Source organism: Tyto alba, unplaced genomic scaffold (genome assembly GCF_018691265.1).
Source record: "Tyto alba isolate M040663 unplaced genomic scaffold, T.alba_DEE_v4.0 Super-Scaffold_21, whole genome shotgun sequence".
NCBI lineage: Eukaryota > Metazoa > Chordata > Aves > Strigiformes > Tytonidae > Tyto > Tyto alba.
The window spans coordinates 10,362,574-10,377,355 of record NW_024881295.1 but is presented as its reverse complement, the minus strand read 5'-3'; the positions used below and the strand labels follow the sequence as shown (position 1 = coordinate 10,377,355).

Below are 14,782 nucleotides of genomic sequence, written 5' to 3'. Positions count from 1 at the left end.
GCGCATATAAACAGATACATGGATCTTTACACTCTGAACCATCATGTAGGATTTGACAGGCATCTAATGAATATTCTGTCTCTATGCTAGAGAGAATATTCTTACTAAAAAGCTGAAGAACAGTCTGGTCTTCCACTCATTGCAGAAAAATCCTGCAACACCTCAGAATCACAGTGGGGTGACTAGTCAGCAAAGAGTTTAAAAAGAGCAGTTTTACATTTGTTCCTTCAGCAGAATCTGGCTCTGCCAGCAGAGCTGTAGCTCTTGTCTCGAACACTGGCAGAGTGTTTTCCTTATCATTTCAGATCTGGTTCATGAAGGAAACTCACATATTTCCTTCCGTATTAAATGTATTTCATATTACGAAGATATTATCCTGCAGCCTACCAGATTTGCTAACTATTTGTGACAACTATTTGTTTAATGATATATTGTTCCTTCCCCAAGAAGCTGTGCTCATTTGTCTTGGTATCACTCCATTCCAGTGTTCAGTCAAGATCATGCTTATTGTCTTTTACAGGGATTTTGCTTGACCCTGGAACAGTGCACAAACAGACCTTTCACAGTGCCCACTCAAAATCACTGGGTCATGACTGTACAAATGTACAGCATTTCAGTGGGGTGGCATTCAAAGTAACTGATTCTATTACAGATGCAATGGTCACAGAAGGAGGAGAGAACTTCAGTGTGGGGCAAAGGCAGCTCTTCTGTCTGGCCCGAGCATTTGTCCGCAAGAGTAGCATTCTCATCATGGATGAAGCCACAGCATCTATTGACATGGCCACAGTGAGTACAGCAATTAGCACCATATCTACTCAGAGAAGAGGCATCTCCCCTAAACGTCAGCCATGAGATCTCTTTAGCAGGAAAATACTCTCAGCTTTTTTGCTTTTCTCTTGTGTTTGGTTTCAGCCATTGCTGTTGGTGTGTGTTGGGGATTGATGCCTATGGTGAGGGGAAAAAAGACAAAATGAAATTTTTAGAAAGTCCATGCTTTCACAGGTGTGGCATTTAATTACTGAGAACCTGGTGTGCAGATCAGCGATAGTATGGAATATGATCCTCTCTCTTATGTGCTTGAAGACACATGAATTAAAATGTTGAAGGATGAAATAACTGAAGTAAACCTTTTCCTTTGATAGGAAAACATCTTGCAGAAGGTTGTGATGACTGCTTTTGCAGACCGCACAGTTGTAACAATAGCAGTAAGTATTGATGCCAGCAAATGCTCTCCTTCTTCATTCCTCGGGCAGTTATCTTGCCTTTCACCAGTTAAACATCACTATATAAAACTAAAAACATCACAAAATAAAACTAAAACACAAAGTCAGAATATTCTCAGATACTAGAACAAGTCAAGACACATGCTATCAACATGAAATTTTGCAGTAAATGCTATCTTGCCATCAAATAGGCCAAACTAAAACACTTAGGTCTGAAGAAGGACTTTACAGGGAACTTCAGCATCTACACTGTCTCTGAGAAAATTTGAACTCATTCTCTCTAAAAAATTGAAACCAAACTTGTAGGTTAAACCATTATTGAATGTTGCATCAAAATCTGTATTTGAATTTTGCCTCTGAAATCTATGCATTTATAGTGTCTACAACCATGGCACAAATTTAATGAAAGATACGAGATTTCAAAATCTTTTTGGTGTGGTTTCTCAAATTGGGTTCTCTTTTCTCTCTTTCAGAATAAAAAAGTTGGGTTTATGATAAAGATTTTAAAAATTGGAGTCAATGGAAATTGCTCAAAAGTAAATACCTGTTTAACTAAGGCTTTAGGATATTTTTTCCTGTTTTCCTACAATTTCCAGTGCCCAAAAATTCCATGTAACTCTGAAGATATGCACATGTACATGCATACATATGCATGCATACACATGCACAACATAGGGTGGATACCATTAAGAATAGTTCCACCTTGAGACAACAGGCTTACTCAACAAACAGATGTTTCATCCACAAGATAAATAGATGTTTTAACAGCTGTTTCATCTGCTTTGTCTGGAATCCAGTCCTGTGGTTACAGATTAGAATTATGCCTCCTGGACTCTGGTTTCAAGTCTGTCAGTGACTAGTTTGTGTCAGGCAAACCACTTAACCTAGCTCATTTACAATAGGCTCTAAGGTTCTTGGACATGTAAATGCTGAAGATGCTAGTGGTAAGCATATTCTCCTTCAGTTACTTGCCATTCAAATTTTCAGTGTTGTCCTTCTGACTGGAATCTCACTTTTCTCTTGCTTTGACTTTCCAAAGTTGATGTCTCAAGCCAAATAGCACACGGTAATATTTAGCTTTCCTCACAGAGTTGGCTTAATTTCCTTCCTCTTTTCATTCATGGCTGATCCTTCCTTCACCCACCTGTTTTTCTTTTCTTTTTTCCAGCATCGCGTATCTCACATCTTGGATGCCAATATTGTCCTAGTCTTTTCCGAGGGCTTTCTAGTTGAATGTGACACTGCCTCAAACTTACTCCTCAAAGAGGATGGCCTGTTCACCACTTTGGTGAAGACTCACAAGTAGACTCTCTCAGGCCACACTATTCACAAGACTCCTGGCTCTTTGGTAGTTATTTTTACCTCTACTATCCTTTCGCTCTGCTTCCTTTCTACTGCACAGTTTCTGACATGACCGTGAAAGAAGGTGTTTACTGTGTGTTTTCTGGGTTTGTTTCATTTCATGACTATTTATGCTAATCAAATTTGACTAAAAGCTTAGACATGCAGCTAACATTGAATCTATCGTGTCAAAGGAATCCACCCCATAAAGTAATCCCTGACCTTCAGTCTATATAGTGAAATATCACAGTTTGTCCTGTCTATACCTGACTGACTGTATTCATACAGCATTGAAATCAAACTTGGCCTGGTTTGATTCCTGTTGCCTATGGGGCTAAACTATTGCCTGTAGCACACTCAAATTTAAACTCAGAGGGAGTGAATCCATTTACAGAAGGAGACAGCCCAGGAGTGCCCTAAGATAGATGCAGAGTAGTCCGTCAGGGTACAGAGACCAACGAGAGATGCAGGATTCTAAAATGATAAAACACCTGACAGTGCAGGCATACCCAGGGTGTTTCTCACGCATATTTCCTAAAGGGGAAGATGTATTTCAGTGATGCTGTAGGATTTATTCCTACAGCTGTGCTGTCCAGAGTGGCAATTGGTGGACCAAAAGTGAAGTGAATTCTTAAGTATTTTCAGGCTTGGTGGCAGAGGCTGTAAAGTAATTGGAGATCTCTTCACATTAAAGATCTAGTACAAGGACCTAATCCAGATACCACCGTAAACAAGGTCTGTGCCTTTCACCAAATGGGAATGCTTTGCATTAGGCCCGTTAATAAACTGAAGTGGGACTTATCATAATGAAAACTTCTGTCTGCTTTTCTTTATGGCAGCATCGGGTTCACACCATCCTAACTGCAGACCTGGTCATTGTCATGAAGCGAGGAAACATTTTAGAATATGATACGCCTGAGAACCTACTTTCTCAAGAAGATGGCATCTTTGCTTCGTTTGTCCGGGCTGACATGTGAATTGCATGATGCATTTTAATAGCTTATTTTTAAACAAATGAAATGCAAATATTTTCTATTCAATGTAACATCACTCGTATGTTTTTTTTTTTAGAGTTTCTTTCTTCACACCTCCATATTCCAGAATAATAAAACCTATTGCAACATACATATGCCTCAAAACAATAAAAATGTCACTTCATTCAAAAGCTACTAAACTTCACACACATACATGTACATGCACACACAGAGGCAGAAGTTTTTATTTCCTGGGAATTTGGCATTTTCCTTAGACTTTTAAATGACTTTATTTTCTTTTATTGGAGCAGAAGTATGGACTGATTTTCTAAACTGCATATGTTTTGCTGGAGCCGGAAATCAAATCGTGCAGTTTGTCAAGGAAATGAGAGATCCCCAGAAGCATTCTGTCCCCAGAGGGGAAAAATTAAAAAAACCCCAAATCCAAACCCATAACACTGGGGGCAACCTGCTGCATTCCAAAGGCATAAACTTTACTCTTCAAGTTGTAGTGGAGGAGCAGTGAATGCGGGAAAGGAATTTAATCGGAAATCAGGAAATTCTTCCTGTCCTTCACATTAGTTAGCACACTATAGTTGTCACAGTACTATTTTTCAGTGCAATGATGGCTTAGCCCCACAGTCCGTTCCCAAGTCCATATTTGTTCTTCAGACTTTTTTCAATCAAATATGCAAATCATCCTATAATTATGTATGCTTTGATAGGCTTATAGATGAATTTTGTATAATATCTTAAGAATTTGTATTAATCTGAATTTATAAACTTGATTTTAGCCAATTTTTTAAACATGTCCACTGAAATATTCTACTTAAAATCACATGTAATTAGCCAACCACTAATTGTTTTGTATGTCTTTAGTCCTTCACATTATTTTTTATCCTGAGGTAACCTTTGTTTTCCTTTACACATTTCTGGCATATCTCTACATCAGATCTAGTCCAAGAATGTATGATTTTCAAATTACTACTGTATCTTCAATAATTTAGGTGAATTTAAATACATGCTTATATCATACAGCTTTGAAAAGGTTGCTTGCACCTGACTAACGCATATGGCTAGATTCTGAACCATGACAACTGCACAATGGACAGTAAACTTCCAAGAGTTTTACAGACACACTTCCACAGGCACAGCTTGAGACATCAGCTTCACTAGCAGTATTCAATGTGATTCCCATTCATCTATTGTTATAAGATTTAGGTGCACTTAAACCTATTTCTAATATAATTAAAAGAACATAAGGCACAGTACCTGGCAAAAAGAAAAACCATGAATTTTGGAGAAGTTGTAGGACTTAAAACTGGGATTACACTTAGTCTGGTAGTGTAAAAATGATACAGTGGTTTATCTTTTTTTTTTTTTTTTTTTTTCCATCTTGACTAGTAGAAATAAAAGCTGTGTGATGCAACTAAACAAAAAAACTGTCTTGAACATTTTATGAGGGGAAGTACTTCTGTGATTTCCTTGTCTACTGCTGTGAAAAATTTTTGCTCTTTTCTGGATTAATTCTCTGTGTTGACCTTTGTCGTACAAAGAAAATTAAAAAATAAAGCAGATGTTTACAGCGGAAGTGCATGTTGTTACACAAATTTCAGAGCCAAAAGGCCAAAATCAATGTTGATTTAATTTCATTCTCTTTAGTGAAAAGCTAATTGGATTCATTGCTGTCAGACTCAGTCAATGTGAAGATGAAGCACAAATAACTCTGTTTATCTGCATATCTTTGATGACAGTGCAATCCCGATTTCTTTTAAGTGGTGCCAACTATTTCAGTGAGATCCCAGTTTCCACTACATTAAATGGCTGCCGTGGGTCTGTAGTACTTAAAAGGGGCCAATAATTAGTTCCTCTTTCCTCTTACATTTGTCCCAGAGCCATTACAGGTGTAAGAAGCATGTTCTTTGCTCATCCATCCCTCCAGAGCTGTAGAACTTAACACTGCTGTTTAAACATGTAGAAAAGAAAATATATTATGGGATGAGAAAAACTTACCAGCATGCTTCATTCATTTTGAGGGAGGTGTGCAAAAATATTGGCCCTAGTATTACGTTAACTATGGTCATGATCACTGTATGATCATTGCAGCATATCCCACAGCTGCCTAGCAGGTTTAAAAGCACAATCTGATTCCTGAAGCAATTAATCCTATTTGACCTACACAAATCCCAAGAGAGATAGCAAACATAAACCAGCTGCTATAGACATACCAGATCTCCTCACGTTATAGCCACTGTGCATATGTTATATATTCACCAAGGGCTTAGGCTGAAGTTTGCTTTTTTTGTGTTTTCCTCTAATGGAGGAGGGTATTCCCAACAGTCACACAGCTGTTTTGTTACTAAGAAGGGTGCTGAAGGGACAAAGTCTTTGAAGCAAATTTCTTTTAATTTCATGTAAAGGTCTTAAATGTGTACTCTTTAGAAGCAGTTTCCTTAGGCTGTGGCACATACATGGTAAAGGAAATGTCACCCTGAAGATTTTGCTTCTTTGGCTTGTCACACTGCTTCTTCTGCCAATCAGCCCTTATTCTCTTGCCACAGCCTCCTTGCTTATTTTTCTTCACTGTCTCCTTATATCATACCCTCCTTGAGGCTCCTGCTTGTATCCCTGAATGATCCTTATTCTGCCTGTGGCCTCCCACTCCTTCCTGATTTAGGTCTATACCCTCTGCTCCATTTTCTCTCTGACATAGCTCTGTCCTCTTCAGGCGGACAGTTAATCTAATGTCATCATGTTTGGGGGTTGCTTGTTTTTTTTTCCAAGCATTAAGCAAGCTTTCATTATTGTGATATTATGCTCTAGAACTATTAAGTTCTTCCTTTTCCAAATGACCTTTGAATGCAAACACTGACCATGTGTATGTTTCTTTTAACTATAGACAGGAAAGTCATCTCTATGAGAGATCCTAAATTATGGTTCTCATCTCATCTGAATTTCTTTTTCTGTTACGTTTTTCTGTGACAGAAGAAGCAAAATAGAGGGAGTAAGATCCCTTGTTGCCGATCACAGAATGGTTTGGGTTGGAAGGGACCTTAAAGACCATCTAGCTTGAACCCCCCTGCCCTGGGCAGGGCCCCCTTCCCCCAGCCCAGGGGGCTCCCAGCCCCGTCCAACCTGGCCTTGAACCCTTCCAGGGAGGGGGCAGCCACAGCTGCTCTGGGCACCCTGGGCCAGTGCCTCACCACCCCCACAGTAAAGAATTTCTTCTTTACATCTAATCTAAATCTACCCTCTTTCAGTTTAAAACCATTACCCTTCATCTTATCATTACACTGCCTGACAAAGAGTCCCTCCCCATCTTTCCTGTAGCCCCCTTTCAGTACTGAAGCTGCTTGTGCAACTGCTTGTGGAGCCACAGCAGTGCTTCTCAACCTTTAACTTCCAACCAGTGGGTTATCTTTCCCACTCCTTGAGCCAGGTCTAATGGCTGGTGTGGATGAGATTGCTCCCTTCCTCTATGTGGCCTCTCGACAAACTCAAAACAGTTAGCTGCTCATTAATGATTCTTCTAAACTAGAAATATCCCATACAACCTTTGTGTTTATTACTGAGTCAAAGCTTAATTGTGCTGGGAAATGCACTATAGGGGTTTTAAGTAGTTCTTGAAGCAGGTCCACAAGCCTCTGCCATAAAGCAACACTGTTGACAGGTAGCAAGGGGAAGGCTTTTCCCTCCTCGAGATCCAGTGGTTAAAACAGATTCCTCCATCTATTCACTTTGCTGGGGATCTGCATCAGAACAGTGGATGCTGGGATTCATCTAAGGTGAATTATTTTGTTGTTTTCCAGGCAATTGCAGCTTGAAAGACAATGGGAATCTCCTTAAGAGTAGCTTTGCCTGAACCACTTGTGTTCTGCTAATTGTTATTTATGCTTCAGGGAGTTTGGGAACATGACAATTATTTGGACTTGACATTTCAAACAATACAGTTACCAAATAGGAAATTTGCCTTTTTTTTTTTTTTTTTTTTTTAAGGAAATAAATCAAGTCAGTGGCTGTGAGGATTCCTAATGCTGAGCTGTCTGAGTGTGCTGCTTTTTTGTAACTTCAAACTTGTTTTAGATCAATATTATATGTTATTTTAAAGAGTCCCTTATAACTAACTGTTCATACTCCCTTTGTTTCATTATGAAGAGTTCTTAAAACCACCTGAATAATTTTTCTAGTTGATACACAACATGTTGTCTGTTTTGTGTGTGTGCTTATACACAAAAACACACATGCAATCTTTTATTCTAAAGAAGCTTATGGTACAAGCAACTCAAGGTTCATCTCCTTTCTGCTCAGAAGAGCAGTTTCTAAGAACAAAAGAATGCTTTTTTCAATACCAGGCAAATGTTCACGTCAAATCAGTCAATAGCCCACCGGAGGTGCCTGTCTCTCAACCACATCTGCAGGAGTCCAGGCAGTGAGCTTGAACTAGATGTCTGCCTTTTTGATTGCTAACTTTATAGCCTCAGGGAGACCCTGAGTGGTAGCAATAGACAATCAGTGGGATTTTCAGCCATGTATTAACAGAAGAGGATGCACTGATCTGCCCGCATTTCCTGCAAGGCAGGAAACTTCCCTATAGAAGTTCGGGATAGCTCTGATAAACCAGAGGCATAAGCAAGGCAAAATCTGCAGGGAGAGATTATTGGTTTGTTAGGCAAATTGATATGCAAAAGAGGTATTTCAGTTGTTTATAAATTTCAGCCTCATTGCACCATTCAGCCAAAAGAACATATTATAAAAAGCTTCTCAAGCGCTTGGCTGAGCCTCTTTTAGGTTCGTGTAAACTAGCAGAACACCTCGACTATAAATTAATGCACTTCCACTAAATTCAATTAGTACCAACGTGAATATGGCCCAGAGGATTTGGCATTTCATTATATGTAAAACCTCTGTCAGCAAAAAGTAATTGTATTGAATTATGTTTTCTTAAAATACAGATTATGTCGATTTTGATCGTCAAGTAGGTCTCTTCAAACTTCTTATACAATAAATAGTTTGATTTAATTAACTGTATTATTTTTCCTTCATAAAGCAATGGGATCTTGTGCTTTGTTGTGAAAAGATGCCGATGAGTTTACATACCATTCTGCTAACGTGTCATGAGAAGCTGAAGGAAACAGCACACATACATTTTACACAAGATATGTAGGCATTTTATCACAAATGGAGATATAATGTATTTGAGGCAAACAGCTACTTCCTAAAAAACTGTGGACAAGGCCCATCTTTTCATTATCATGTTTCCATTATTTAATGGCAAAAGTTGGAATGTGTTTCCGTTGCAAGCACTATGGCCCAGCATCCCCAGTGTGATACTGCCAATAGAAATCAGTTCTAAAATATGTAGTGAAACCACAGTGATACTTGTTAAAATCTCTCTGGAGCAATGATTCTCCCATAAAATGTGTTTTAAAGCAAAAATTAATTCAGCACATTTACTATTTTATACCCTCAAGTAGTATCTTTTGAAAGCCTAATTTAAAATCAAAATATGTTATGTAAATTATCTGATATTAATTCAATGATGGCATGTGAAGAGCTCTTTAGTTTCTTTGGAAATAAATCCTTTCAAAGGCAAAACTAAGAGAGTACTAAAAAAAGTCTGAAAACAAAACTGTAAATCAAATTCTTCATTGCCATGCAAACATCCCAATCATTTCCACATTGTTTTTTTACTGCTCTGGTTTTTCTCCACCAGAACCAACCTCAGTGTGGAATTGTGGGGAAAGATTATCAGGTTTTCAAATTATCAAAAAATTTTTGTGAGGCAGAAGTTCTCTGACTCTTACAAATTAGCGATGTGCTGATGCTGTTTTGGCAGGACAGCTTAGAGTATTGGCTTGTATGATGCCGTGGAGTTCAGAGAAGCTTCCAAATATGATCCTTAAAGAGAACAGAGATTTTTATAAAAGTCTTAATCTATTTACTACATAGTTATTAATTATTCACTATTGATAGCATCTGTCTGCTGCTAGACACTACCCATGCAAACATAACAGACATTCCTGGCAGGAGCTGTTTATTTCTCTAATATAACAAGCCACATTCTGAAAGGACTATAAACAAGCAGTCATTTAAGATAGATATTTTCTTTTAAAAAGTAGTTTCCATTTGGTATAATTGACACACACCACGTGCAAGATGCCTTCTTTCATTTTCATTGAAGATAGAGATTTTCATCCTATGAATTACTATATAATAATGCAGCATTCAGCTCATGTTACCATGCTGCACATTTCACTGCCCAGTGCATTCATTCCCATGTATGTATATTAGTCTGTTTGATATATAAACACATTACATGGTTATACATCCTTTGGATAAAAGGTATAAATAAGTAATGAACAGTGCCAGCTAGCACTGGCCATAAGAGTGTCTCATAGCTATTCCCATGACATTTCTTAACTCTCCCTTTAATTTACTTCAGGATTTTCTGGCTGTACCAGCTTACATCCATAAATATCACTTAAATGTCCAGTAAAATATTTGACCATGTAACTAAGGAACTAATGCAGCTTAGTGTAAATGACATGGTCCAGAACCACCACCCTTCAGTATCACAGTTACAGATGCCCCAAAGCAGCATATTCTTTGAAAAGCAGAAAGTTAGATATTCATATCTAATGGTTATATGTGTTTTTATCACACAAGCTAGATTAGGCCCTCACTTCTTCAGCAATACCAGCTATGACCATTAGACCTCTCCATCAGAGGCAGGAACGTGAGGTTCTAAAAGGCTCTGAGTTCTGTGGATTTTCACGGCTGAATCATTCAGGTTTGGGGCCATCTCCAGGTCTCACCACAGTGTTGAGACCAGATGGAATGGAGTTGCCAGTTGTTCTGTGATATGATCTTAAAATAAGAGATGGCATCTATCTTCCATCAATGGTATAATCTTAATTTAACCCTCACCCTGCAGCCAGCAGTGATACCAATCACTTGTAGGCAAAGGGGACCTGGAAGCACAAAGATGGAGATACAAAAAAAATCCATATCACAAATCAGAAGAAAAATCTCCTTCGGTGGGTGGTATGGTGCTCAGAGCCAGCTCTGGGCTTCTCAGAAGAAGAGACAAAATTCTGTTATACTCTTCAGAGGCTGAAGCCAGCCAGAAGCCTTCTGGTCCTGCTACGCAAATGAAATAAGCACAGTTTGGACAAGGAGATGGAATGAAGAGCCCTTGATACTCTCAATACATGGCTTTGTTGCTCCAGATACCACCAGAAGAAAAGGAGAAGTGGCAGCTATCATTTGTCCCAGCAATAGGAGTTCATACCCTCTCTTAGTTTATGAGGTTTTGTTGCCTCCCACACTTTGACACCAGAAGCAGCTTTACCTGTTCCTAGAGCCAGCTCTTAGGCTCTACTCACACTGCTAAATAAAATGGGAAAAGTGACACAGCCCTCCTGTGAGAGCATCCACGTGTCTAAAACCACAGCTATTCCGCCCCACCCCCCCCACCCCCCCCCCCCCAAAGAAGGTTGCCTTGTCCATTCTGCACATTTAGAACAGTCTCTGGACCATGTTTTGGGCATTCCACATCCAAGCTATGCCTGGTTAGTGAGTGGAAAGATGCCATCCAACACATGTGTAAACCCTGCTGTGGAAGAACTGGAGAAACAACATTGCAGTGGAAGATGCTTTTTAAAATTCAGGTATTAGATACTTAGAGGAAATCATTTAGTGAGGAAATTTTAGACTTAAAATCCAAATGTTGTATGGAAATCTGAGATGAGACTGAGCAGAGGGAAGAGGGCAATGACACCAAGGAAAGTACAGAGTCCTGTCTGTTTGCTGAGAAGCAGGTTAGCAGACCTAGCTCTGAGACTCTCTTGAGTTTGGAAACAGCTCAGGCATTTGGAGAGCACTGCTGGTTTGAGTGTAGAGTGTACCCTGCTATGGGTAGACCTATGGGGAAAAAATGGGGGGTTGCAAGAGGAAGATGCTAAGGAATCCAAACCCTCACTTACCTTTTCCCCAATGCCCTGGTGATGTGAAGTACAGAACTGAAGCTTCCCACCAGCTTTTCCAGCCCAGGTACAGGGAGCCACCTTGGCACTGTGCAGCAGATTAGGAGCTCGTAGGAAGTCCTCTTACACTGTGGTTTCATCCATCACTGAACTTAAGCCATTTGATGACTCCATCTGATGACTGATCATAAGAGATTGGCAAAGAATGGTAATATGAGCATCCACGTTTCCACCAGCTAGAGGAGGCAAAGAGTTCACATCTCTACTCTGCCTATTCAGAGGTTGGTCTGGCCCATACACTCAGAAATGAGAATCATCATAGATCAGTCAGCAGCCAGTTTTTCCACAGAAAAGAGTTATCAGGGAAATAGCCAGTGAAATAACACTTCAGTGAATTAACAACACAGCTAAAAACTTATTGTAACCATATTCAGCCTACCTAGAAACTGATTTATAGCCTTTCCAAAAATTATGGCATGAGGAGGCAAAGAAACAATCCCAAACTGTTCTCTTCACAGAGCCTTAGAAGAAACTCCTGCTCCAGGAAGGGGTAGGTAGCGTGACAGATGTACTTCAGAGCATCAGGTATCAGAAAAAGGCTGTACCACTTTGACTATTGCCATCTCACCCTGTAGCAGAGACTGACCTGGGTAAAGTCCCAGATATGACAGTGCAGTATTTCTGTACTTTAAGCTAAGGCTTAAACTGAAGTATGTGGGAGCTAATATCTGCTGTGAACTGCAAAACAAGAGGATTACCTAGCTTTGCTGGTCAGGGATACTATGACCCAAAAGGTGGACTGGGTAAAAGCAGCACCAGTGTTCCTGATATGGAGGTGTTGTGGCAGGCTGAGTCTCTGCAGCACTGAGCCTCAGCAAAGTGCAGCCTTTGGTTTTCAGCCTGCACTATAAACGAGAGATCTGGGAAGAAACAAACACACAGCTAAAATTAAAGACAAAGATAGGGAGAATGAAAAGTTGTGTGGGGCTGCAAGAAATTTTGCTGGGTTTTGTGCAAGGATTTAATATGATGTGGTCACCTCTAGAGGGAAACGAGGCTAGGGTTTATGGCAGAGAGTGAATATAAGGTATACCCTAGAGCACAAGGCATTTCTTTCAGCTACCCCTTTCTTGGCTCATGCATGTCCCTGGAGCAGAGGTGGAGTTAGGGAAACAGAGGCTAAAAGATGTTGGATTTCATAAATCAGATGACTGTAGGAGCCATGTAATCTGGGTGTGATAACCTTCCCTCTCCTCTCCCTCCTCCTCCCCCCACACTGCTAGCTGTGCAGGAGGCCAGGGGCTGCAGCCCCAGCCCAAACCAGTTCCCTGCCTGATCTTTCATGCTGCGAGGCTGAATGCATTTCTCCAGGACTGTGCCCTCTCTCACCGATGCATGCTGGTGGCCCCTGTGCTGACCCTCTGCAACACCAGGTGAGCCCCAGCACTGCTTCCCAGGAGAGGCCAGGGGAGCCAGCCAGGGAGTGTGTGTTGCACTGCAAGCAGCAGCAAGGGCCCAGCTCTGGGCAGGTTTGGCTGGAGCATCACTGCCCTCCAAGCCCATGGAGCCAGCTGTGAGCAGCGATAGTCTGAAGTCAGCCTAATGCTGTTCAAGCTATAACAAGCTCAGATCTGCTTGAAGAGCTAATGACATGCTCTAGCGGATATAGCTGCTGCCAGTTAAGATGGTTCACCCAAAATCGTGCGGGTCTCTCTTCCCCATGCTTCGCAGGGAGCAGATACAAAGGTAAGGGAAACCTCTGCCATGGCCAGCGGCGCCCATCAGCTCACTGAACTGCAGAAACTAAACCACAACATATCACCTCATCTGCTACCTGGTGGCTTACACACAGGGGAGTAGAAAATACTAAACTCCCAACGACAAATGCACCAGGCCCCATTTGTCGGCACTGGAAGTAGCAAAACAGAGATTTACAGAACTGCCAGCATATCTCTAGCTTTGCAGAGGGTCAACAGCCTGCGCCCCATTGCCTGACACGCACAGAGAAGTCAGAATACCAGATTTGTCAAAAAAGACTGATGTATCATTTCCGAACCAGATAGTTTTAATGGGAAATAACCCCTCTGCCAGCAAACCCACAGAACATCTACAAACTTCACCGTGTAACTTAGTAATATTGGATGATGGGCACAAGTTACATGTATTTTGATGATAAAGACTATTTTTGTCCTACTGCTCTTGCATGAAACAGGGAAAAAAAAGCTGGTTCAGGGTAACAGACGCCCTTAGTTTGCAGTTTCTTCTCTTTCATGTTTGATGGATCTACTGCCAGTTCAGCTGGGAAAGAGTTTATCCATGCTATCTGAATATGGCTTATCAGCTTTGTGTCTTTGTGGAAGCCTCGTGCTGAGTGCATGACATCTCTGGACGCCTGCAAAGTCATCCTATCTCTAAGCTAAGATTAGAATTTCAAACAAAACTTATTACAAAGCAGGATTTTCTGGAAGGGCTGGACACAGCTATAATGTGGAAATTTCAGATTCATGTCTAAGCACATTATTTAATCCTCTTCTAGATAGGCATAATTGTAAAGTGATATTTACCATAATATCAGTAACTCTTGTGGGAGGAGGGGAAATGAAACAGCAAGAAAGGAGAAGCATGAAGGGCTGTAACAAAACTGGACTCAAACCTGCCATCAATTCTGATAATTTTTTGCCTGAAAAGGCTGTGTTCACAGCACTCAGACACTATGTTCCTTACAAAATGGGTTAGGAGACATTTTGGGAGATTTTCCCAGCTATTACTTAAATCTCAGACTAAAATGTGCATGTGGCAACCAAACAAGTATTTAAAAGGGCAAAGGGGAACATTTTTAGTAGATGTCACTCTCCAGAGCATATTCATACACTGTAACTTGGGGAAGTGGATGCTGTGCTCAAATCCATGTCTCGTAATGTTTAACCATGAAAAGGGAATAGTCCTGGTGCTCCTGATCTTCACATCCCAGTGGTCATGGCCAGCAGGCTTCCATGAAGCTAATCTCAAGTGTAAGAGAGGAAGAAGGCATCCCCTCCTGTGAGGGGGAAGGTCTTTCAGTATTGAACAGGCAGAGATGGGAAGATGGGATTTTATGAGCACTTTCCTTCCAATGTATCATGACATGTAAAACAATCAATAACTTCTGTTTAGTCACACTGGGATTGTGACAAGACTATTTGTGCATGTTTGGTGGGACCCCTTCCTACCTCAGCTCCAAAAAATCCAGCCTCTGCACAGTGCCCAACTGAGGGGGAGG

General features: G+C 40.6%; 1 protein-coding gene across 3 annotated transcripts in view; it reads left to right on the top strand.

Moving 5' to 3' along the window:
* ABCC9 (ATP binding cassette subfamily C member 9) overlaps positions 1-5,129 on the top strand; it is an 86,125-nt gene extending 80,996 nt beyond the window's left edge. For 2 of the 3 annotated variants that reach the window (XM_042795483.1, XM_042795484.1), the window contains 3 exons: positions 653-786; positions 1,143-1,205; positions 3,404-5,129. In XM_042795483.1, the coding sequence (XP_042651417.1) occupies positions 653-786; positions 1,143-1,205; positions 3,404-3,541 (335 nt within the window). In that variant the 3' untranslated portion in view covers positions 3,542-5,129. Of the gene's footprint in view, positions 1-652; positions 787-1,142; positions 1,206-2,391; positions 2,572-3,403 lie in introns of all 3 variants that reach the window. The other variant, XM_042795485.1, reaches the window with a different exon arrangement.
* Positions 5,130-14,782: the final 9,653 nt, after the last annotated feature.